At 36.2% G+C, this 24,818-nt stretch overlaps 5 protein-coding genes across 11 annotated transcripts; 1 reads left to right on the top strand and 4 right to left on the bottom strand.

Moving 5' to 3' along the window:
- Window positions 1-1,178: 1,178 nt before the first annotated feature.
- Window positions 1,179-1,619, bottom strand: LOC112099204. The gene has a single exon (XM_024186338.1). It carries the CDS (start codon window positions 1,617-1,619, stop codon window positions 1,179-1,181), a length of 441 nt encoding a protein of 146 aa, XP_024042106.1.
- Window positions 1,620-1,837: 218 nt separating this feature from the next.
- LOC18044770 (coiled-coil domain-containing protein SCD2) lies at window positions 1,838-9,618 on the bottom strand. Of its 6 annotated transcripts, none has more exons than XR_002905977.1 (20): window positions 9,026-9,618; window positions 8,760-8,938; window positions 8,595-8,652; window positions 8,414-8,455; window positions 8,261-8,323; window positions 8,071-8,120; window positions 7,954-7,981; window positions 7,640-7,714; window positions 7,409-7,519; window positions 7,276-7,336; window positions 6,774-6,890; window positions 6,493-6,614; window positions 6,246-6,315; window positions 6,098-6,139; window positions 5,644-5,684; window positions 4,922-5,048; window positions 4,463-4,603; window positions 3,127-4,101; window positions 2,726-2,826; window positions 1,838-1,895 (listed from the first exon to the last, which is right to left on the bottom strand). XR_002905977.1 is itself a non-coding variant. In XM_006438799.2 (17 exons), exons 1-17 carry the CDS (start codon window positions 9,407-9,409, stop codon window positions 4,530-4,532), a joined length of 1,644 nt encoding a protein of 547 aa, XP_006438862.1. In that variant the 5' UTR covers window positions 9,410-9,618; the 3' UTR covers window positions 4,180-4,529. The 6 variants fall into 6 exon arrangements, 2 of the variants coding, with proteins under 2 accessions (XP_006438862.1, XP_024041580.1); XR_002905978.1 differs by lacking the exon at window positions 1,838-1,895 and having other exon boundaries at window positions 2,489-2,826; window positions 3,127-3,203; window positions 3,328-4,101; XR_002905976.1 differs by lacking the exon at window positions 1,838-1,895 and having other exon boundaries at window positions 2,488-2,826.
- Window positions 9,619-11,830: 2,212 nt separating this feature from the next.
- LOC18044769 (RNA polymerase II C-terminal domain phosphatase-like 3) lies at window positions 11,831-18,090 on the bottom strand. 2 transcript variants are annotated; one of them, XM_024185513.1, is made up of 11 exons: window positions 17,163-18,090; window positions 16,932-17,064; window positions 16,790-16,845; window positions 16,632-16,692; window positions 15,140-16,522; window positions 14,347-14,949; window positions 13,822-14,237; window positions 13,613-13,724; window positions 13,269-13,526; window positions 12,950-12,996; window positions 11,831-12,865 (listed from the first exon to the last, which is right to left on the bottom strand). In XM_024185513.1, the coding sequence occupies exons 1-11, from the start codon at window positions 17,732-17,734 to the stop codon at window positions 12,814-12,816; spliced, it is 3,693 nt and encodes a 1,230-aa protein (XP_024041281.1). In that variant the 5' UTR covers window positions 17,735-18,090; the 3' UTR covers window positions 11,831-12,813. The 2 variants fall into 2 exon arrangements, with proteins under 2 accessions (XP_024041281.1, XP_006438860.1); XM_006438797.2 differs by having other exon boundaries at window positions 11,831-12,852.
- A 2,452-nt stretch (window positions 18,091-20,542) lies between these two features.
- Window positions 20,543-22,430, bottom strand: LOC18044768 (acyl carrier protein 1, chloroplastic). Its single transcript, XM_006438791.2, has 4 exons — window positions 22,217-22,430; window positions 21,105-21,203; window positions 20,854-20,976; window positions 20,543-20,754 (listed from the first exon to the last, which is right to left on the bottom strand). Exons 1-4 carry the CDS (start codon window positions 22,286-22,288, stop codon window positions 20,626-20,628), a joined length of 423 nt encoding a protein of 140 aa, XP_006438854.1. The 5' UTR covers window positions 22,289-22,430; the 3' UTR covers window positions 20,543-20,625.
- A 392-nt stretch (window positions 22,431-22,822) lies between these two features.
- Window positions 22,823-24,550, top strand: LOC112099203. The gene has a single exon (XM_024186337.1). The coding sequence runs from the start codon at window positions 22,823-22,825 to the stop codon at window positions 24,548-24,550; it is 1,728 nt and encodes a 575-aa protein (XP_024042105.1).
- The last annotated feature ends 268 nt before the right edge of the window (window positions 24,551-24,818 follow it).

Raw genomic sequence — 24,818 nt, 5'->3', positions numbered from 1 at the left:
ATTTATTTTTGACATCTTAGATGGGTTTTTGAATTACGACGTTTAGATAGTTGATGGTTCATTTTTTTTTTTTTTTAGAGAAAGTAGGCCTTTCCATTGATTAAAATTGGAGAATAACATCCACAGCGGGGAATTGGGCAGTTTCCTATCCAAAGGTAGGGATGGTAATTGTACCAGCAAACCCGCAAATTCATCCAAATTCACCTGCCAAAACCCGTCCGTTGTGGGTAATTTTATCCATTGCGGGTGAGTTTAGTATTATAAATTAAAACCCGCATATGGATGCGGGTGGGTTTGGTATTAACCTTATATCCGGTGAATATCCACATGGATATCCACCAAACCCGCAATATTTTTTTCAAATATTTTTAATTTAATTTTAATCTAAAAATGTATAAATAAAATAAGGTCATTAATCAAATTACCAAATAGCCAAAGGCTCAAAATTGTGTATATGTGTATGTGGCCTATCTCCTATTCTAAAGTCATAATCTAAAGAAAACTAAAGGCATTTTCCTTCGAATTAGTATTTGAAAATATTAATTTTAATTATTATTATAGGCATTGTGTTGGATGGGTGCTTATGGTGGTGAATGAAATGAATATCTTCTCTTGGAGCTTGTTTTAAATGATAATATGAAATATAATTATTATTTTGCTTGTTTTAAATGATAATATGAAATATAATTATTATTTTTAGATACTAATTTGTGTTTTTTAAATGGATTTGTGTAATTTATACTTAAATTTGAGAATTTGTGTTGAATTGATGTGAAAATTTTAATTTTTCATTTACATTGTTTAAATATAAAATTGAGTATGTTATATGAAATTTGAGGTTATTATTATAAATTTATATATTAAACATTTGTGATTTTAAATACGGAAACCCGCAAAAAATCCGCTGGATACCATTGCGGGTTTGGTAATTGTTAAAACCCGCTGCGGGTGGATTTTTGTAAAAAAATTAAAACCCGCTGCGGGTTGCGGGTGAGTTTAATAATTTAAATTTTGTGCGGATTTGTGTTTAATAATGGCAAACCCGCTGCGGCGTTGCCCATTGCCATCCCTATCCAAAGGACAGGGTCTACACGATCTAAAGCTACCTTTGCCAAGTTATGAGCCATGACATTACACCTTCTTGGTACAAAAAGAATAGATGTCGTGTTCTGCCCTTTTTAACATTCCTGAATTTCTTCTATGTTCCATGATATTTCAGCTAAGCTGCTCTTCCTTTTCAGAACAAGCTCCACAACTTCTTTAGAGTCTGATTCAATAACAAAATGGGCACAATTTGCTTTCCTCGCTACTTGGATGCCTAGCAGCACAGCTTCAGCCTCCATGTCTGCAACATTGCCTTTAAGAGTAGTTCTCTGAGCTGCTGCAGCTACACAATCTCCTCTGGAATCTCTGACCACAGCTCCAATCGCTCCCCTTTGTTTAGATAAATTTGTAGCCGCATCCACATTTACTTTGAACAAGCCAGGTGGAGGGGGCTTCCAAACTTGCTGCCCATTTTGCTGCTGCCCCGCCAAAGCAAAATGTTTACCAGATTTTATCCTCCTATATGACTCCAGAACGGCTTCTGCTCTTGTAGCTGAAAACAGAGGATCTTCCATCTTTCCTTCAAAGACAAAGCAATTCCTCGAGGATTGGGATTGGGAATATTCTCTGCCCATTTGGTTCAGAGAATATTTTCAGAAGAAAGGAGGATTGGGATCCAAATCCATTTGTCTATTTGAATATATATTTCTGTGTGTGTGGCACTAGCACCACCAGCACCCAGCTTGTGAGATTGGCATTTTTCCATTGTTTTTATGGGGCAGGCCATGAACGACAAAATATGATCCCTTATTCACTGTTCTGTTTGCGTCACAGCTAGGTAATGTCTCAATCTTTCATTGAAATTCAAAACATGCCAAATAAAACAAGAAAAATAAATTCATCATTGATAATTCCACAAAAATGTTATTACTTAATAGCATTGGGGGGGGGGGTGTGGAGGGGAAAGAGCACTACTAAAAAAATTATGTAGCATTAAGATAACTTTAAATAAAAAGAGGGAAATGAGAGCAAGGGTAATTGGGTAATGGATATGGTAGGCCAAGTTGGACAATGCGCTTGGAAAATGTGCAAAGCAATGAAAATGAAGATGAAGCTCATTGTATTGTAAGCTTTCTGAAGGCTTGAGATGGAAGCAAAGCTTCACCTTTTGTATCTTTCTCTAGAGTCTAGGCTTTTATTATTTTTCTACAGAAAGCACTTATGATGGCTATTTTTAATGTACACAAGCAAAAAGCTATCTAACTTTATAAATACAAAATACCCACCTTTTCTTTCCTGATTCCTATTTTTAACCCCTATACATGGTTAGTGCTTTAACTGACCATTGCACAATATCTAGCATAGCTATTCTGGTTTCTAAGGTAAAGGAAAGTATGATGCTTAGATAAATGAATGTGAAATGAAATGGGGTTAAAAAAGTGTCACAAAGATAAGCTTCGAACTAACTAGCTAGCTAGACAAGAAGGAAGCTCTCTCTCTCTCTCTCTCTCTCTCACATGTGATGATGGGGTCAAGAGGGTGATGATTAGCACTTGAGCATGTTGGAGAACATATGATGATCATGAGAATAAGCATGGCATGCTACTGTGAAACGGTTTTTCACTTAGCAAGAATAACAGTTTCTAGAGACAAAAAGCAAAACCCTATTGAAAAAACATACTCATATTTGAATTCCCCACAGTACCATCCATTCACAGCCATCTTCTATTTGGCTTTTTTGTGGCCCATCATTTCGACTAACTTCCATACAAACTTTCACAACTGGAAGAAGAAGATGAAGAAACAACAAATGTCAAAATTTATTTTGCTAAAAGGTGCACTTACAAACATAATTGAATGCAATCATTTCAAAGCAATAATTACTAAAGGAAAAACAAAAAGAGAAAAAACCCAAGTATGTATGAATATGATTTGCTTTTGAAATATAAATAACAATGAGGTGGAAACAGACAGACAGGTGGGTATTTGGAATTTGGGTTTAACACTTTGTAAGGTAGGGTCCATGTGACTTAAACAGAAAGTGAAAAACTGTAAGATAAGGGAGGATTAGGTCAAAATCACCTTTTCGAATTTTTAGTGTCTTTCTCTTCTTTCCCCATGCGGAGCTTTTCACCACCAAAAAAGAATGTACACTGCAACTATTATATTAAAGAAAGCACATGCCCATCACCCTCAAAACTCCGAAAATTCATTAATTTCCTCTGCATGAAAATAATTTAGCGAAGAAAGAGGCAATACAATAACACAAGAGATAAAGAAAACCTGCAGTGCCAGGCAGCGCGTGCTAAGTGGCATAGGCTAGGCAGGACAGGGTGAAAGAGACTTGATGTAGAAATATAGAGAGGGTCAGGGACCTCATAAGAAAGTTTATCTGGAGATTCCGGTCATTCAACGGCCATTTTACAACGTTCCATTAGAGAAATGACAAAATCTAAGTTCCAGGAATAATTATCCATTTTTTTTCCATTTCATCTAAAGTCGTTATGGCTAAGCCTGTGTGGCCCTTTTCCTGTACAAGAGAGGGTGTCTTATTTGCATTTTACAGCTGCTAGTGCTAGCTAGGGCCTAGGCCTACAGAGAGAGACAGAGAGAGAGCCAAAGAGAGAGAAAGGAAAAGCCCCACAGAATGATAATTTGATCAAAGAATTTCAAACAGGCGTCTTCGATTGTAATTTGCAATTTGTAGAAGAGCCCTGGCAAATTAACGCAATAGCACACGCAAGACACGAAGTACGTTGTGTTTGCAATTATGGTTTATGGATTTACCCCCGTTTTCTCTTTCCTTCAGATAATGATGAATTGGACTGAAAAGGGAGAAAATTCCAGAAATTACCTCTTCCCGTAGGCTTTGGGCCCATTTATTTCATCATTTCGATTGAAATTTTTTCTCCATCACCAGTCCCAGTGAAAAAGAGCAGATTCCGAGCCTCACCAAGATCAGCAGCATCTTTGCACATTTTCCCCTTTTTGCCGCCAATGGCCAGCCAATCAATCAATCATTAAGTGCTGCAACAAAACGTTCTTTGGGGAGATAGTCTGAAGGAGCAAGATTATCATAATAAATTTCAAGTTCAAGAAATTCAAGGCTTCAAGCACTTTTCCAATTTGAAATTAAAAATTAGATATTACAACCCACATGATCAATCGGAAATTGCTAGTTGTATCAATTGATGCAGTAGTTTGATGATCTTTAAATACATTATTCAGTAATTAAAATTGCATTTTCTCTAGTGCCTTTTTGAGTTTTCGAGGTATATGTAGAAGGGGATGAAGCCTACATTTTACAACGTCGCTGCAACAAGGAAATCCATTTATCATGCCACTACCGAATGATACATACAATAATCTGAGGCAAAATAGAAAATATAATACTTGGAAAAGAATAATAAAGACGCACAAACATCTATGTGGCTACACTAGTCAAACTCAAGCAGCACTCTTAGGTTATTTAGAAAATTTCTTGCTCAAATTCTTCGAGATGCTTCCCACAGTCGATGTTCAATCCCCAATTTCCTTAGCTCCATCAAACCTTGCTCAACTAAACAAAGAAATGTGAAAATAAAAACCCCAAAAATAAGTGGGAATTCATAAGAAACATACGGCTGCCTCAAAATAAATGAATTTATAGCTGATGGGAAATAATTCACGGGATTGACAGTGCTTGATTCTAAGTTGGAATAAGCAAAACTCCATAGAATAGTGAGAGAAAGAGGGACACGTGAGAGTAAGGTCTGAAAATTTATCTATAGTAAAATAAAGTTAGTTGGCATAAAATATCATTCCTTTCCCTTTCCTCCAAGAACTGGGGTAATATGCCTATGAAAATAAATAAATCCATGAATAAATCTGAAATTACCATCAACAGCATCATGCGAACTAGGTGAGTGTCCACTGCGACTGATCCAAAACTCAAGCCTCTCTTTGGCAATGTGCTCCTCAATACCATGAGCTTTGGCTCTTCTCCAGAAGTATGTAAGCCATGCCTACACAAGATCGATTATATTGTTAATACAGTCAAATTCAGCATGACATGTGTATATGTGTCATGGCATCAAATTATCATATGAAACACTTGTGAAAATGTTTATATGGTGACTATTTTAACCAGGAAACATCCATCTGTGGCTAGATCGCTGAGGGACTACAATATTTGGGAAAATATGAATTTCTTATACAGCTGTGGTAAAAGGCAGGACAATCTTTTCCCTTCCTTCTGTGATGGTGGGAGAACAAAGCCAAAATTAAACATTCTTTTGGGGGTTGGTGGGGGGGTGGGGAACAGAAAAAGGAATATAGTATCTTTTATAAGGTGGTAGATACTATTTGATTCTCCCACAAACCTAGAGGTTAATTTGAGTGTATCGAAAGGAAATCCCATCATTAGTTGAGATCTTGATCCTTTTCCCAATATGAAAGCAAAAAAATTAACACAATCGAATTAAAAAAAAGCCAATTAATCCTTCCAACAGTAATCCTTCATAAGCTTTAACAAGAATGCCTGGGAAAACATAAGCTTTCACATAATCCATAATTGACATGGATTATGTGAAAACAGAAGCACAAGAAATAAATGCCAACCTCCTTGAATAGAACATCCTCCGACTCCTCTGGGCTAAGTTCTGCAAGAATACAAGGGTTGATCTCATTCTTATGGACGAATGACAATTCAAAACACTTAAGATTTGAAGATGAAAATATGTACTGATTAGCACTCAGTTCTGTGAAGACAACCTCCAAGTTCACATTTAGATAAACAACTGCAAATAGCATGTACCTGAAATACCTGAGAAATTCTCAAACTTGATGATAGATTATGACCCTTAAAAATGTATTTGTGCTCATATGTCTAACATCAAACACATTCCAATTATGCACTCAAGCACACAAGTCGCTCTAATCATATAATTCTTTTAACCACTGGCCATCAAAAGTCATACTGCAATCTTTGACCACAGACTGGGAAATCTTAAATGAATTGATTAAACTCCTCATCAGAGTGGACATTACATGTGCTATTAAAGCTACAACTCACCAAATGCCTCCATAAACTTTGGATCGCCAGGAGATTTGATATCTGAAAGCAATGGGAATGAATGAAAAGTAAGCATTAAGATGAACACAAAGGAGAGAGACTAATATTCACAGAAATTTGGCATGTCCCTCAGTTATTTAAGGCACACCTGAGATCGATACTCTAAGAGAATTTGCACGCCGCTGTTGGGCTAGTGCAAGCACAATAGCATCTTCAACCTTATATGTAGCAGCAATCACAAAAGTATCACATACACAGCAACACTTTAAAAGTTGTAAACAGAATGGCTAAAAAAATAGAAAGAGGTGGAGAAGAAGAACATAACTTAATGTTCAAATATTGAATTATATAAAGGAAACATAAATATAAAACTAAAAGTAGAATAGGACAGAAACCTTCGAGGCAGCAAGTTCCTTCAAACCCATTTCAACTGAAAGCATGCTCTCGATATTTCCTTCACCAGTGAGATCATTAACATCTACAACAAGTTTGCTTCTCTTTTCATTGTCGTCATCACCTGCTCAGTTCCAAGTAAACAATCACACAGAATGATTTATGTAGCTGATAAAATAATTAAAATGTCACTATTGTCGATCGAATAAAGATGAACCTCTGATGTTTTAGAAAACAAGACAACCCAATATTAATTGCAAAAACCAATATGCAAGTTACTAGCCTTTCTCCCAACACTCTTCCTTAGCCTTTTGACCAGCAGAGATGACAACCTCAAAAGGAAGTGGTGCTAATGATGACCAGTATTCATACTTTGAAACGGCTACATCCGCACAGATCCCTAAAGAGATAAAAGATATTTACACGAAACTGCAAGTTAGAAATGATAGATGAACTGAATATCATCTGCGTTACAATAAAAATGAAGGGTATGCATAAATTTACAATGAACTGATATAGTGCTTATTACCAGTAAGGGAATCAGTAATTGGTTAAGGTCAAAGTCAAATTAGTTCTGGAAAAGATAACTCTCAGAGCTCTAATAGAATATTAATTGCTCGTGTTGAAAATAATATACAGAGAAAGGTAAAGACTGGACTGGTTGTATCAAACATTTGGTTATTGTCTCATAAGTCATGAATAATAAGTTAATCCAACAAGCATTTGCAACTAGAAGAATATCATTTTGTGTGATGAATTAGGAATATGATGTTGCCAGTAGATACCATATTTTGCAGCCAAGCCCCAGTAACGAGCGAGCCAACACCTCTTAAGAACAACTTCTTCCTGAAAATAAAAGGATATAGTAAATATTTGATTTAAATATCCACAGACTAGATACTGCAACGAAGTACAAACCATCTCTTTCTGAGTCAATATCATTCTTTGCGTCATTGAGCGAAGTGCTTTTACTTCAGAATCAGCTGCACGAAGTTGTTGTAAAACAGCAGCAGTGTCATCTTTTGTGTTCTGAATCAAGCAAGACATTAAAGCATAAAACAGACTGTGCAGCAGGACTAAAAAATATAACTATTTTCTAAATTTATACAAAAGACAATATGACATGGGACCATATGAGGACATACTCACCTCTAGTTCAGATCGAAGAGAAACAATTTCCTTATCTACCTCATCCTTATTTTGTTTTGCATCCTTCAGTGCAGCCTATGAAAGAGAAAAATGCTTTGTTTTGAATTTTTCCATAAAAGGAATACAAAATAAGAAAAGCACACCTTCCCCTAATTGTTCAAAACTCCAAATCATAAATCCACACTTGAAAATCCACTTGCTTATGATCTCAGAATAGACATAAGCTTTTCTAATACAGGCATGGTAGGAATTCAGTTTAATTTAAGCCTCCTCCTAGTCATTTACATAACAGAACGTAGACTTTGATTCATTACCTCTCTCTGACGCAATGCAGCTTCCTTTCTGCATATGGGTAAAAATAGATGTTATAAAAAAAAAATTACATAGTTAAGAAGGAGCACATATTAAGGTGGTTGGCATGCACAACTTACCTGCTTAACAGTTTAGCTTCCAAGGATACACCTTCGCCAAGAGCAGCAACCTAAAATATCAAAAATTGGCAAAGTTGCACGTGAGGTTTGCAACAGTTAATATTCTGTTAGAAATGACCATAAGAAAAAAGCTAGCAGCACACTAATACACACACAGGCAACTCACAACATGTTTGAAAAAATCATTTACCTGTTTCTCAAGCTCCCTGACTCTGGCCTCTGCTTCCTCACATCTCTCTTCCTCAAGTCTGAGCTGCACGGAAAATAATGGAATTGTTTTACTCATATAAGTGACAATACGTACATTTATAAAAATCATTAAATGGAGAAGAAAATATGGCACCTTGTTAAGGATATTCTCATTCTCTTCTTGTAGCATATCAAGCTGCAAGAATTAAACGGCAAGTTAACAATAATAGTGAAATAGGAAAAAAGAAAAAATATTTTCATAAGTTTGAAATACAAATGCCTAATACTTGAACATTTAATTAATGCATACAAAACTTGAAGTGCAAATATCATACTTCATCACGTAGGACAGAAGCCTCACGTTGATCTCCATTATCTTTCAAGTTGAAGTTTCTGCCATTCATGAATAACACAAGTATCTCGATTTCATACAAAAATTGGATATTTAAAAGCAAATGTACCAAAATAAAAAATAACTTATCTACAGGTTTGTTTTATACCTTTGTTCTCTGTGAAGATTTTTTGGAGGATCAATTGGCGGTAAAGAAACTGCAGTCCTCAGTGGCAGCGGTTTATTTTGTGGCACAGGTGGCGCAGCAGCCGCACAATGAGACATCGACGGCCGTCCAGCTGATGTTGATCGGACGGACGTCGGTTCATCAACTACGTTCCTACCCAACTAAACATAATTGTAATACAATCCTCAATTAACTTGAATTTACTTAAAAAATAAAGAAAAAGTAACACGTTGTAATCATATAATTACCGCGGGGGAAGGAGATCTATTGATCCTCGAAGAAGTAACGGCCGGTTTAGTACTCGCAGCTCCAGCATTACCAGCAATTGAAGCACCGTTAACGTTTCTCGAGCGTGACAGCGCCAGAGGAGGAGGAGCACTGTAACGGAAACCGAGATCGTCGTCATCGTCTTCATCGTCGTCGGCCGTTTGAGAAGCCATGACCTGAGCGAGCCGCTGAGCGGCGGCTTTAGCAGCGACGTTTTGGTTTCGCTTGATGGAAGACAGACCGGAGGAGGATGAGGATCGAGCGTGGTGGTGACGCGCCGGGGACATAGCAGGAGATGAAGTGCCGCCGGACTCGCTGCCCCATTGGCGCGCGTAAACCGGACTCTCGGTTCGATTCGGGTCCATTTTAAGGAAATGTAAGTAAGAGAGAGAGTTACTGAAGCCTAGGAAGATTGATTCGCTGAGGCAGTGCCAGTGCGTGAGTGTTTGAGTGTGAGTTAGTGAAGGCGTATAGGCTAGATCTCCGTGTAAATGAAGAGTAGGACACAAGTCACTGATTTTCTATGCAGTGTTGGAGAGACAGGCGGAGATTGTTCTTTTACTCCTGTGCGTCGTTCGTTTCATTAAAAGCAATTTTTTTTTAATTGTATTTATCCACTTTTAAATGGTCTACGATATAGTTTTTTAAAATTTTATAAATACATACATATATATATATATATATATTAGAGATACTTTTTTAATTAAATTAATTCTTTTTTTTTTCAATTCACTCGGAAATGACCCTGACGTGATGTAATTAAGCTTTTTTTAGCTTTTAGGTAGCTATAACTTGTAATTAAACTCTACAAATATTATTATTATTAAATTTTATTAACTTTATTATTATTAATTACTGTTAATATTATTTTTATTAATATTATCATTATTAACATTTATTATTATTATTATATTTTATTAATTTTATTATTTTAGTTATTATTAATTACTATTAATATTATTTTTATTAATATTATCATTATTAACATTTATTATTATTATTATTAAATTTATTAACTTTATTATTTTAGTTATTATTAATTATTGTTACTATTATTTTTATTAATATTATCATTATTAACATTTATTATTATTATTATTATTATATTTTATTAATTTTATTATTTTAGTTATTATTAATTACTGTTAATATTATTTTTATTAATATAATCATTATTAACATTTATTATTATTATTAAATTTATTAACTTTATTATTTTAGTTATTATTAATTATTGTTACTATTATTTTTATTAATATTATCATTATTAACATTTATTATTATTATTAAATTTATTAACTTTATTATTTTAGTTATTATTAATTATTGTTACTATTTTTATTAATATAATCATTATTAACATTTATTATTATTATTATTATTAAACTTTATTAACTTTATTATTTTAGTTATTATTAATTACTGTTAATATTATTTTTATTAATATTATCATTATTAACATTTATTATTATTATTATTAAACTTTATTAACTTTATTATTTTAGTTATTATTAATTATTGTTAATATTATTTTTATTAATATTATCATTATTAACATTTATTATTATTATTATTATTATTTTAGTTATTATTAATTACTGTTAATAATAATAATATTATTATTATTTTTATTATTTTTATAATAATATTTATACATGTATCTAGATAATGAAAATTACATTATTATTATTATTATTAAATTTTATTAACTTTATTATTTTAGTTATTATTAATTATTGTTACTATTATTTTTAATAATAATAATAATAATAATAATAATAATAGTAATAATAATAATAATAACAACAACAACAACAACAATAATGATAATATTGTTAATAACGATAAATTAATTATTTTTATTAATTATTATTTTTATCATTATTTTTATTGTTAATAATGATAATATTAATAAAAATAATAATAACAATAATTAATAATAACTAAAATAATAAAGTTAATAAATTTTAATAATAATAATAATTATTATTATTATTATTAATGACATTTAAAATAATAAATTATTTGTGATTTGAATAAGGGTAATTTAGGAAATATGAAAAAATTAAAAGGATAGAAAAGTAAATATATGTTTCATTCCCATTGCTACATTTTCATTCCCAAACCCCCATGGGAATGAGATTCTCATTCCTTATTCCCAAATTATGTAGGACCCATAAATTTTATTTTCATTCCCAAATTATATTTTGCCAAGTAAACATAGGTTTCATTCCTATTCCTTCGTTCACATTCTCCAAACCCACAAGTAAACACACCATAAATATAGATGTTATACTTATTTTTCTGAATGACAAATTTTTACAATTATTAAAATATTATTTATTACTTTATCCTACCATCAATAGACGAATAATATCACTTCATATTATAAGGGTTGGTATACTACTACATTGGAATTACAGCACTACCCTTACATGCACCTTACTTGAGAACAAAAAGCGTGTGCTTGAAGTCTAATCTATTCTGAAAAATGACATGCACTACTAATAAACCCTACCCAGACAAATTTTGGACTATTTTGTCCATAATTTGAATTTTAAGTATTTCAACTTTTATTTATTTTGTGTGTGTGTGGTTGATATGGATTTACTCTCTATCATTTCTCAAGTAATTTTAAATAATAATTTTATTTTGAGAGAAAATTTTAAATAATAATTTGATTTCGAAAATGCGACATTTGTTGATATGAGAAAGTGAGAAAGAGATTTTGTGTCTCGAATATGAACCACACACCTCATAAACAATTAATATAGGTTGGTTTCGAATTTAGACAACCAGAAAGACCTCATTGGATCTGGATACATTAATGGCGTCCTCTTCTACAATGCCCCAAAATGAAAGTTAAAAACAAAGACGCTTCTGACGAGATCCTGCGGCCGACACATCCCTAAGCTTTTTAATGAAATGTTAAGGAACACCTTAGACAATTTCAATGACTGTCATTAACGGAATCAATTTGTGACCCATTTTCCCTCTGTTCTAATTCTTGATATTGTCAAATCAAGACATTTCACAATAAAAACAAATTACACACTCTAAACAAACTTGCTTTTTCCCATGAAGGGTGAAAAAAAATTGGTCATAATGTAAGGCTTTTTAGATCAACTGCTAACAGTTAATGAAAGGTTAGATCAAAATCCTGTGCCGTATCCCCTAATTCAAACTGTTCATGTCCTTTTCGGGTCAATTACCCTTGCAGCTTCTCACAATTCTTTGGAAAGGAACCTCGGTTTCTCACGCTCTGATTTTTAAGACCACTTTTTACATCTTGGATGTCGCATATTTAGCGACCATCCATGTTTACAATCACATGTGAATTTAATTGGCCTGGGCAACTGAAATTTTCCAACTTGCTCACATATGAAACTTACAACTCACAGACCTCGCATTTCACTTTCCGCTCTTCTTTTGTGAAACTTGGCCTTTAATGCAATGCAAGATTTTAAGACTTGCAAGGCATATTCTTTTTATGCCAAAGCCAGCGCTAAAGTGATTTAAATAATCCCATCCGGCATATTGCTAATGGAAGTGAAAACGCAACAGCTGGCTATAACAGGTGGTATATCAATGGGTCATGAAATTGAAAGCCAATCAATCGACTTCTGTTCTAACCTAAACCCACCCAACCCGACCTGATAGTTCCTTTTCCAGCTTTAATGTGCTCTTGATTTAATCTGTTATCCGATCTTAATTTTTATCAGAAAAAAGTTTAGTAATGGCTGTTTATGGTTTAATTGCAAAATCTTGTTCATTTGCCCTCCGATAAAGCAAAGCCGACGCTTCCACCCTGTACATAAGTACTATGAAGAGTAAGAAAAAGAGACATGTCAAATCCATCCAAATATAAACCATCAAAAGAGTAAAAAGAATGAAAATCATCGCACCAGCCAGGATGGACAACAAATCTTCCCGTGGACAGAGCCCAATTCACCTGTTCAAACAATTCAATATCATAAATTTAAAAATATAAAAATAAAAATTAACTTTCCCACAAAAAAATTTAAGACCTTATATTAAGAAGACATTTCTTATTCTATCATTACTTGCTCCATATGGCAAAGACAGTTAACATCGTTATGTTTGTCTGAAAACGCTCCATCATATGATAAATTGGTAAGAATTTCTTTCATCAGACAATCTGATTTAAAAGAAGTCCTAATGCAGTAGTGGTTAGGAAAGCAGAGAAAATACCACCAGAAGTACCTTATCAGTACCAAGGGAATTGGCAACTACATGAGTAACCTGATCGTCTATATGTTTTGTGCATACAGCACCGAACTGTTCAGCTGTCTGCCACAATGGATGTAGATGAGGATTGGCTTCACCAACTGGAAACACCCGACTAAATACTATACGACAACCAGCCAAAATCTTTCTTTGCTCAGCAGCTAAGATATTTCTAACATCCACATCATCTAAAGATTGATGGGAGAAAAATATTTTGTGTAATCTCTCAATAACCTACACAAAGGGGGGGAAAACAATGGATCATGAGCTTGGGGAAAACTATTTCTAGACTATTGAGACTAATGCAACTGCTGCCTCACCCCCAAAGATGATGCCAAAGTCCCATCTTCTGATCTCTCATCATGGTCAATCTCAAGAAGAGAAGGACCTAGAAGTCCAAACTGCCGCCTACTACAAGGAAAATAAGTGTACCTGCAACGTGCATAAATAGATGGATATGGGAATCCAAGAAGATTCAATGAACTGAACTGAAACAGAATGCAGATGGTTGGACTTAAAGAATACCTACCTTTCTACAACTATCAAGTTCAGTTTGTTATGTGGCCATACCCTAACAGAATCATCTATAATCACAACAGCTGATTCCATACCCAGAACTCCTTCCAGATCCTTACTCTTTGGAACCCTCTCATCACCGTCAAAGGGATCTCCATCATCACCCCTGGAGATAACTCGTCCAGCAAACAATACCCCTTTAGGATCAAGAACCTTTGCCATCTCTGTAGCATAAAGCTTGTTCCCCATTGTGTAAAGATGCATCTCAAATAGCTTACTAGCTCTCTCCAAAAAAGTCCAGATCCCTGGCCTCAATTTAGTCCACATTCCCATATGGGGAAAGCGGAACAAGTGTCTATGTGGTTTTTCGCGATCCTGCTCCTCTTTCTTTCTCAATATCTCATCATGCACCGGATCTACTTCATGAAACTGAACAGAAGTATAATCAAGAAATTGAATAAACATTCTCTTGCAAATATTAGCCACAAAACATTGGAAAAGAACACGAGAAGAACGTTTTCATACTACAGAAGCTTACCTTAGCTGAATTCAGAAGCGTGTGATCAAGATCCAAGACAAGGCAGAGCTTGCGTGCAGAAAACATTTTCTTCTGCTCTTCTAATCTTCTTGTCCTCTCTTTTTGAATAGCAGCCTTTTGCTGGTCATCATATCCTTCAAAAAGATGCTCAACATCTCCCCAAGCGCTCTGGGGATGAGCACCAACTGGACCTGCTTCAGGACCTGAACCAGTTCCAGTCTGCTTGTCATCATGATTTGTAACTACAGCTTTCATGTCTGCTCCTGATTTAATCTGTCCAGGTTGAATTGGAGAATTCTGAGAAACCATAGGTTCACTAGTTAATGGTTGGGAAACAGACATGAAGTCAGCAATATGTTTCAAATTCTTGGTGAATTGCTGGGTAATATCTGGTTGCAGAACTGATTGAGAAAGCACTGGCTTTGCTTCGGGTGCACCAAGTTGCTTTTGGAAATTCAAATTTTCTTTACTTCCCTGGGTACATGGAGCAGAAGGTCCATCTGTTTTGAACTCAGGTCCCAAGCTCCCACTCCTTTGAAGAGCATTTCCATGGAGAACTCGTCGAGGGTCACGGGGTTTCATGCGGACTTTTCCCAACTCATCCTAGCAGGAAAAGAATTTAATTCACATAAACAAAAAAATTACTAGAAGAAAACCAAAAAAAGCTTAAAAAACAGAGGGTGTTGCTCAAAGCAGGAAAAATAAAAAGGGAGTAATATTGCAGTATTCTTCAGACTATATCAAACATGAACTATAACTGCATTATCAAAATAATACATAGCCAGATGCTCACCATTGGTTTTGACAAAATCCCTGATGGTATCGAGCATGTAACACTTACAGGGGGAATTGAACTCGGAATGGGAGGGTGCATCGTGTTCATTGAAGAATCATTAGACTTCTGTTGGGCATCTGCTGCCAATTTCTGTTGTTGTCCCATCTTAAGTATATTTAGCAACATGGTTGGATTCACTGCAATATCTTTCAGTAAAGCAGGCAATGAAACTGTGGTACTGGGAGTTGTCGCTGGTGCTGGCTCATTTCCACTAACCACCACATTGGGTGTACCACTAGTAATTGGACTGGTAGCTCCATTATCCAATTTCCTAGAATTGGATTCAGCAGAGTCTACTAACAGATTTCTGTTCATAATCTGAGGTTCAAACATATCAGTGTCCTCCAACCAGCCACCACTCCCATATATATTTTTCTCATCTCTGACAACCCCTGAATTCTCGAATCCATTCCTTTGCCTTTTCAGTGCAGGGCCATCCAAAACAGGTTCCTCCACAGTTTTTTGCTTTCTTGAACTCATTACTCGGCCAACAGGTTCCACTTTTGGTGCATTATGCAAAATGGGTGCTGGCTGGTGGTTGAGATTCAAAGCATTAGAACTGGCAAACCGAAGCCTAGGGTCTCTACTTTTTATCGGTGCTTTCACTACTGGATTAGGTTTCACTACTGGATTATACCCAGAACTAGCAGGTGCAGAATTGTTAGCAGTAGTCAATGCTTGCACACTGGAAATATCCATTGGTTGGGAAATATCCATGGGTTGAGAAGAAACAGGTTGTTGTCCCAAAGTTGGCATATTTACAGGTTTTGGTTGATCAACGGCGGTAGCGCTGGAAATCTCCCCACCAGTGTCACCATCCCCATCACCAGACTCTTCAGAAGGGGTTGGACTTGGGAGTTCACTATTCATAAAAAAAGAATTACGACCAAATTTTTGTTGATAGGAAGAAAAAGCTCTGAGGGCATCAGTTTCATAATGAGGAGTTTTATGAACTTCGGCGTTATGAGACAACTTTGCTGCTGCTGCCCATGATTTAACCACACCATCTCCAACAACCAATGCTCTCTGCACAGGTACGGAAGGTGTTGTTTCCCGTGTGGGTGATGGAAGGCTGTCCACGTCATGGACCTTGTGAGGGTCAAGCAATGGAAGCAAAACTCCTCTACTTCTATAACCAGGTGGACCTGGTTTCGACGCTTCCAATGGCTTATTTTGCATCAAAGAATCAACAGGTAAAGGAACCTTCTCTTTAAAATTTAAATCATTAACAGCATTTTCAGTAACAATATTTGAATCCTTTCCATTCACCCCGTGCATGGCCAGCATGTCTTTCTCTTTATCATTGGCTCTGGTAACCAGAGAGGATAACATGGCTTCCATCTGTTAAGACAACATATTTAAGTTTTCATAAGCAGAAAACAATCTTCACCGTAAGCTAACAGCTGAAAAACATATAGAATTCTCTGAACTAGTGCAGTAAAAATCACACCTCTTTTATCTGGTTAGAGGAAAAAAGAGGAGGCTCATGGCTCTTTATAACAGAAAGTAACCTGTACCGAGAATGCAACAAAAGAGATAAACTAAACAATCTGATGGAAAATAAAGAACATCACAAGGAGAAAACAGTGAGCATAGTAAAATAAAAACCTTGACAAAATTTCTTTATTCTGCTCTTTCAAAACATGATTCATGGAGCAGAATACCTGCAAACAAACAAACAGTATTGCAAGTGAATCAATAATTTAAACCCATTACGCCAAAGTATAGCTTTCAAATTTTGGTGCCTTACAGAATGGACCGACTGAACTGCTGAAAATGCAAGTTGAATGAGAGCATCCTTTGTGGGAACATTATTTTCATTCACCAATTCCCGCAAGCTCTCCAAAGTGAACTCAAGTTTTGAACAAACTCCTTCAAATGATCTACAATACACCAAGAAAATAAACAAATAAAAAAAATCAATAGCAATTCTAACATCCTAAACTTTTCTCAAAAAGAGCAATCAACCGACTCCACTCACATATCCCCACGCAACACACTCTCCAATGCTTCCCGAATCGATTCCACATTAATCAATTTCATTTCTTCTTTCACTTGTTCACTAACTTTTTCATTGGACTCGGATTCCAAATCCAATTCAATCTCGCCTTCCTCCAACTCACCTTCCTCTTTCTCAATCTCATCGCCACTGTCATCAATCACAACTTTCTCCACTACCTTCTTATCATCTTTACCAGCAGCAGCGCCGCTATTAACAGATGCCACGGATGATGCTGGTGATGATCGCTTGGACACGTCATCCTGTTCAGCCTCCATAACAAAAATCTCATTCAGAGGTTTATTCTGCACCGCTTGCGCCCAAGCAAGATTATGCAAACCCGGGCCGTATCCGCGACAAATGGCCGGATATTTATTATACAGATCTCGCATCGTCCAAACCCTAGCTGCTGCCTCACCACCACCAACTTTAATCGGTTTCGTTTCTTTAACAACCTTAACAACTTCTTCTTGTTTAATTTTAAAATCCTCTTCGCTGATCTCCTCAACCGACGCCGTATCAGAAATTTCACCTTCCTCTACATCCTTTCCCATCGTCTCGCAAACTCAGTTACAATTTGTTGTCTTTTTAAATAATTACTCAACAACTCCACCACCACAACAAACATATAAACAAAAATCAATACAAATTCAAACCAAAAAAATTGGCTTATAAGAGTTGAATCTTTTTTTTTTTTCCTTTTGACTAAGATTTGTGATAGTTGACCAGAAGTTTTTAAGAAAAGAAATTTCAATTAAATCTCAATTTTTCTTAATTCTCAGATTCAGATCTGATGCATAGATCTGTTTGTGTAACAGTTAATTCACAAATTACAAGCACAGATTATTCTCTCTCTCCAGAAAATAAATAAACGGACGGAAAAACAATAAACACAGCACCAACACAAACTCGTTAGAGGATGATTTGATGAGAGGCGAATGGGAAATTTCCTTTTTATAAGGGAGGGATGCATCTAGTACCATTTCGGTGGATTTTGAATCTTGGCCGTACACGTCAGCGATACGTGAACAGAAATAATTCATTTTATTTGGTTAGCGTACGTAACGCGTGATGTGGAAGTGTTGGTAGTGGTGGGACTTTGGGAGAGTAATGCTGAGTGATGAGCTGACGAGCCGTTGATTTGGGTTCGGATTCTCTGCTTCCCGAATCCGGGGCCGTACGATTTTTACGTTTTTGTCGGGCAAAGAAAGGAATAAAGTAAATTTAATTTTAATATTTGAAAAAGAAAAATAAATTCTAAAAATTATAAATTATGGAGGGTTTAAACTTTTTAATTCTCAAAAATTTCTTTTTTTATTATATTCTTACAAAAACAATAAATTCATAAAACCATGATATAAAGTTTACATTCCAATTAATATAGTATATAAGGTGGCAATATTATAAATTGTGTATTGATTCACAAGCATCATCAAATGTCATATTGGTTTTAGAATAAAAACTTTATACCACAATTTGGAATGTGTACTATCAACCATCTTGAATTTTTTTTTATTTCTTTTAGATATAATTTTTTTTATTTAAAATGTTGTAAATTGTTGAAGTTGTTATTAAAAAAACCCAAGAGAAAAAATTAAATGAAATGTAAACGAGAATTAAGATTTAGGAATATAAATATCTTCATCTATTAATTTATGCTCTTGTTTACTTTATCAAAAGCGCAATTTAATTTACAATACAATAAATATCTAACTCGTAAGAGATTTTGTGGCAGAGGTATGTGCAGTTGAGCATTTATTAATGTTCAATGACTTCCCTTTTGAATTAAGTTTAAAGGATTCTCTTGCATGTGGAGTCCAACAAGGGAGGAAATTAAATGATAAAATTGTCCATAGTTTGTAAGGTAATTCGTATATTTTATGTGTGCCAACACAAAACCAAACCAAGACAGCTGCAGAATCTTCGCCCCAAAATGGCTATCGCAAGAGCTTGGACAACAAGTTATGCTAATACTCAAAAGTTCAATCAGGCAGACAGATTAATAATATAAAGTGCAATTAGGCACCCTCATGGCAGCCTCTCGAGGGAAAGTACCAAGCTTTTGGAAAATGATGTTCTCACACATTCGCGCACAAACGTACCGTTTTGTGCACCTTTAAAAGGCTCTTCTCATGTGCACAGCAATCACTCACATTCGCGTATGCCTCCTTTCACTGCAACAAAAACCCAGCAGCTTCCTCATTCTCTAGACACCATTCTCCCTCGTTCTCGGCTCTGTACTCCCTCATTCTCGCTGGATCTGTTTTGCCACACTCTCTCGGCTCCGATCACCCCCATTCTCGGTGGCTCCATTTCCCTCACTGTCTCGGTTCCGATCTGCCTCAATCTCTCGATCTCAATTTCATCTACTTGCACTGAAAATTACGTTTATGGTTGAAATTTTATTTTCTGTTATTTGCAACTTTGCATTAAATCGTGTATAGCTTTCGATTCACAAGGAAAAGTTTGAACTAGTTTCAATGGACAGGGAACCTCAACCAAACCATTTTCAGCTGCAAATAAACATATGCACGCCAAAATCACGGCTTCAATGCCACAGAAAGCTGAACATTTCCCCCTTCCCAATCAAACCATTTTCAGCTGCAAAACCATGTTGCAAATGCACTGCATAATCACTCACAAATCTCTAAGCCACATGAACAGACCAAGCAACTGGGTTTTCTCAGATTTCATTCAACTTGACAAAATCACGTTGAAACTTGAGCTGAGAGAGTGAGGACAACTGAGAACGAAGCTATTGCTGTGTGGAGAACGAAACTGCTGGGTTTTTGTTACAATGAAAGGAGCCTTTTATAATGAAAACCGAGCTGTTGCACAGTTGCAGTGAAAACCGAGCTATTACAGTGAAGGGAGAACGAAACGTAACGTGCGTGTGTCTTGTTTGGTGCGTGTGTCTTGTGGAATTACGAGGAGCCTTTTAAAGGTTGCACAAAACGCACCGTTTTGTGCAAACCTTTGTGCGCATATTTGTGAGCATATCGCTACTGCCAAGCTCTTAGACTTCCCAAGTCTCCTCTTGTTAACTTAACAGCGACAATTTCTTGGACTTCAACATTCTCTTCTATAAATTGTGAATTTGTAACATGATTATTAGCTGCAATTATCAGCGCTAAATTAACACCGCATATGGCGTCCGCGCTAAACGGTAATAAGGATGAAATTACTTTCAGAACTCGTACGTAATGTAATCCAAATTAAAGCAACCGTGTGCAATTGATGAATCCCCTCATTTTGAAACAAAAACGTTTTAAGTTAATGCATGCGTATTAACGATCCAATTCTAAAACCAAAACAGGAGTCATATTTTAGACCAATGAATGAGTCTCAACAATCAAACAAATGAAAATCAAAATGGGCTAACTGCTCAGCTAGATTTCAGCTCAGTTGTTGAAAACCTCTACCCTCTTGCCAACTGAGGCTCTCACTAAGCTGCCTTCTTTTCGACAAGCTTCTCTATTAAATCAGCTGCCTCTTGGACCGTTGTGATGTTCTGGGAGTTTTCCTCTTCTACACCAATCCCAAATTCTTCTTCTAAGCTCATCACTATTTCCACCTGCATTTTATAGAATTAGCTTAGCAGCTCTATCATCATATTACGATTATATTGTCAAATCAAATTTAACCAAATACTGAGCAGTAAAGTGAGACGTACTGTATCAAGTGAATCAGCACCAAGGGCAGAGAATTTTGATTCTGAGGTGAGCTCAGTCTCAGCAGGCAATGCAAGTTGCCTCCTCACTATCTCACAGACTTTCTGCACAGTTTCGGGCTTGGCCTGCCAGAAATGTACACAAGCATTGTTCAAGAGAAACATAAATGTATCTTCATTGTGTTACTATATTCAATTAATCAAGAATTGGAGACATTGGAGACAGTGCAGGTAAAAGGAGAGAAATTGTGTACAGAGCATGAGACACAGAAGCGATTCGTTTTCAAAGAAGGAAAGCTGTTCTTTCTCCAACCACCTATAGCCATCTTCAGATTGGTTGTCCTTTCAGCTATCTGCACAAAAGCATTATAGCAATTTAGTATCCAGGAAAAAGGAAAAAAAGATCATTAAATTTGTAGTAAGTTGTCTATACAGTGATACACAGACTTATTTCTCATATAACTAATGAACTCCACCACTAGACTGGCAGGTTACACTTAGCAATTCAATTTGGAAACGCACTGATTATTATTATTTTTTTTAATCCTTCAGATATCATGTACATTTTCATCATTTATAATCACTTTGTCCTCAACTACAAAATCAAACTGTCTTCAAGTTTCTACATTTCATTTTGGTTCCTCCGAAGATGAAACATTATATGGTCGGAGTCAATGTCTGCTTGCTATACACAATGATTTCAATGCATAAAACATGCCCTATATGGAAGACTTTGAAGTATGAATCTTGCAATGCACATAATTAAAGCATAAGAGGGCAGGCCTTCAATTCCGTAGATTCTTGAGTTAACGACTAAAATGAGTTCTAGTATTTATATCCCTGCATACAGTTTTAATTATACAATTCGATTCAGGTTCTTAATATATATAAGTACTTTCATCTGATATAGTATTTGACTCCGCGTCTCTTCGCTAACGGTATAGCCGGTCATCGATCAATCACTATTTTTTTATATGAACTGCAGAGTACTGTAATTTGATACCCCACATGTCAAATTGTGGACAAAATTATGTCATTATAGCATAAGTTGAAACCTTATCATCCAGAACCTAAGATTACCTCTTAATTTTCCAATTTTCTCAACTCCTTCAGAAATCAGAATTAATGCTCCACATATAATGTAACCTCAGATACAGCTAAAACATTTTCTAAATACAGGTGGCTCAAAATCCGAACAGTCGTGATGAACAACATCAATGATCCAACTTTAGTAAATGAAATCAGAGAGAGAACCCACTAGCAAGAGAAGTATATGTAATTTCTCTAGTAATAATATCCTAGCCAACAAACAATACCCACAAAGCGAAAGTACAAATATTACATGCAAAGTAAATGAGCTAATTACCACATTATTGCTGAATGAGGGCTCAAGTGAAGGAGCAAATATAACAGAAGTAATAGCCGAGAAAGTTGCCATTGGAAGAGAAGAAGAGATAATGGATAACAGAGAAAGTGTAAATTGCAAGTAGTTTGTGAACCAGAAAACACAAGTAGCTGTCTGTCTAGCTGTTCATATGCAGCAAACTCGCTTGCTTTATCCACTTGCTGGCGTAGGTCCTCTTAACTATTTGAATTGTTGGCGTTGGAATCTTGTTGTAAGCAGAGCAGGACAAATGAAAATCTTGACGAGTGAGAGGCTGCCACACATTCACTGTGAATCATGGTCAAGTTTATCTGGCTTACATGTAAAGTACACTGCGTTAGGTTTCAACTGAAATTTAGCCCATTTTATGTTTTGGCCCCCTCAAACTTATAACTTTTATAATGTAGCTTCTTTAATTCGCTATTCTCGATTACAGCCCCACTGAGCCAAAATCCAATTATATATCAGCTATGTAATTAATTCTAACCATTGAAATTACAAATTAAGAGTTTACAAATTAATTCTAACCATTGAAATTTCAATGGTTAGAATTAATTTGTAAACTCCCATTAAGAGAGAATCCCTAAGATGTCGGAAAGCTCCGGAAATTTTGAAACCCATGAAAACCCTAGTTTGTTGAAAACGATTCCACCACCGCTGCCTGAGGATCATTCTACCAAAAAGGCTCGCTTTCGCAGCCATGGTATAGACGCGGATAATCCACCACCGTTATCTTTCAAGGATGCCCTCATGCCCCGTACTCAACAAAGAAGTTTGGATGATTTTGAGATGGATGAAGAGTGGGACTTTGAACCGGGAGATGTAACAGTGGGGGACGATGGTACCATGCCAACTATTAAATTCTCTCAACGAATCCATGAGAAACTCGTTAAACCTTGGCAAAATTCGGTAGTGGTGAAGTTGTTAGGGAGAAATATAGGTTATAAGGTTTTGTGCAATCGGCTGAAGGTCATGTGGCATATGATTCCGGAATTTTCAGTTATCGACCTTGAAAATAATTACTTTTTAATTCGACTTAACTCACCAGAGGATGCTATTTATGCGTTAACTGAGGGGCCATGGGTAATCTTTGGACACTATCTAACAGTCCAACCGTGGAGTCCTAGTTTCGATAGCACCATTACAGAGATTGATTCTGCAGTTGTTTGGATTCGTTTGCCTGGAATGGCGTTCCACTTATATGACAAGCGTGCCCTAAGGAAGATTGGACAACTCGTGGGCAATGTCATTAAGATCGATTATCATGCGGAATCGCGGGAAAGGGGCAAATTTGCTAGGGTTGCTGTTCGTATCTCCCTTACTCAGCCGCTGGTGGCTCAGTTTAACTTGGAAGGAAGGATTCAGAAGGTTGAGTATGAAGGGTTACCGATCATATGTTTTAAATGTGGTAAGTATGGTCATAATAGCACAGCTTGTTTGAATAGAAAACCTTCGAATGAGATGAATGAGGCAAATTCTGAGACCAATGCAGTCGATAAGAGTGATACCCAGACTGTGGCAAACAGCACCAGCGACAGGTTTGGCCCATGGATGATTGTGGAGCGAAAAGGGAGAGCTAGATCAGTTGTGGATAAGGAGAACATTACGGATTCAGAAAGGAATCAGCGAAGGAATTTCAGTACTAATTCTTGTTTTGCTGTTTTATCTGACGACCAGGATGCACCAACAGCGGAGGAGCTTGTTGGTCAGAACCCCATACATATCCCTCCCCAGCAACCATCCACATCCATTACCGATCATTTCAACAATCGAAAAAACAATACAGTGAAAACCTATCGAATCCTAAAGCCTCATAACCAGCTATCCAAAGGAAAGCAGGTAGCCAAATCACACTTGCCAAAACCTAAGCCACTGCACCCTACTACATCAAGCTCCATGCATGAAACTTTACACCCCCATGCCACCAGAATCCTCTCCCACGAAACTAATGAACCAAACCCGAGCCCCTTGAGACACAATCCTAGTGAACCCGTTGAATTTACTTTTAATTTAACAACTCTTGATCCCACAAAACATACGGCTGTCACCGTACCGTATAGAAATCAGGACACTGCAGGACAGCCACCAAGTGGAAAACCTGTAACCCGACCTGAACAGCAAATCCTTCCAAAGCAGTTAGCGAAGCCTCCTGATGGTAAGGGTGCAGGGGTTGGTGAAATAATGGTGAATTATAAGGGGGTTTCTCAACCTGTTTTTGGACATGAAGGTGAAGATACCATGTCTGATGATGAAGACACAGTTGTACAGGAGACTCCTGGAGTGCATGATGGACTAGTGGTGGAGCTTGATGCGTAAACATTTCTTGCTCACCCACTGTATCTATAATTGATTAATGACAATTTCAACCTTATTCTGGAACGTCCAAGGGGCGGGGTCCCCAGCCTTTAGACGAACTTTTGCTGCTTTAATTAAAAACTACAATCCTACAATTGTAGCAATTTTCGAGCCAAGAATCAGTGGGAAGAAAGCAGACGATTTTATTAAAAAAAGTGGTTTTGACCGCTCTCATCGTGTGGAGGCTAGTGGGTTCTCTGGAGGTATTTGGGTGTTATGGCGTGATTTT

This window comes from Citrus clementina, unplaced genomic scaffold (genome assembly GCF_000493195.1).
Source record: "Citrus clementina cultivar Clemenules unplaced genomic scaffold, Citrus_clementina_v1.0 scaffold_4, whole genome shotgun sequence".
Taxonomy (NCBI): Eukaryota; Viridiplantae; Streptophyta; class Magnoliopsida; order Sapindales; family Rutaceae; genus Citrus; species Citrus x clementina.
The sequence above is the reverse complement of the archived record's forward strand: the minus strand, read 5'-3'. Positions and strand labels throughout refer to the sequence as shown.

Excerpts from the sequence above, each read along its gene's own strand:
- LOC112099204 (XM_024186338.1), bottom strand. The coding sequence starts at position 1,619 with ATGGAAGATCCTCTGTTTTCAGCTACAAGAGCAGAAGCCGTTCTGGAG.
- LOC18044770 (XM_006438799.2), bottom strand. The coding sequence starts at position 9,409 with ATGGACCCGAATCGAACCGAGAGTCCGGTTTACGCGCGCCAATGGGGC. Across the intron at positions 7,715-7,953 it reads CTGCATTGCGTCAGAGAGAG|GCTGCACTGAAGGATGCAAA; the intron begins GTAATGAATCAA and ends TCTCTTTCATAG. Across the intron at positions 5,049-5,643 it reads AGGATGTTCTATTCAAGGAG|GCATGGCTTACATACTTCTG; the intron begins GTTGGCATTTAT and ends GATCTTGTGTAG.
- LOC18044769 (XM_006438797.2), bottom strand. The coding sequence starts at position 17,734 with ATGGGAAAGGATGTAGAGGAAGGTGAAATTTCTGATACGGCGTCGGTT. Across the intron at positions 16,846-16,931 it reads CAGTTCAGTCGGTCCATTCT|GTATTCTGCTCCATGAATCA; the intron begins GTAAGGCACCAA and ends GTTTGTTTGCAG. Across the intron at positions 16,523-16,631 it reads CCTCTAACCAGATAAAAGAG|ATGGAAGCCATGTTATCCTC; the intron begins GTGTGATTTTTA and ends TTGTCTTAACAG.
- LOC18044768 (XM_006438791.2), bottom strand. The coding sequence starts at position 22,288 with ATGGCAACTTTCTCGGCTATTACTTCTGTTATATTTGCTCCTTCACTT. Across the intron at positions 21,204-22,216 it reads CCTCATTCAGCAATAATGTG|ATAGCTGAAAGGACAACCAA; the intron begins GTAATTAGCTCA and ends GCTTTTGTGCAG. Across the intron at positions 20,977-21,104 it reads GCTTCTGTGTCTCATGCTCT|GCCAAGCCCGAAACTGTGCA; the intron begins GTACACAATTTC and ends CATTTCTGGCAG.
- LOC112099203 (XM_024186337.1), top strand. The coding sequence starts at position 22,823 with ATGTCGGAAAGCTCCGGAAATTTTGAAACCCATGAAAACCCTAGTTTG.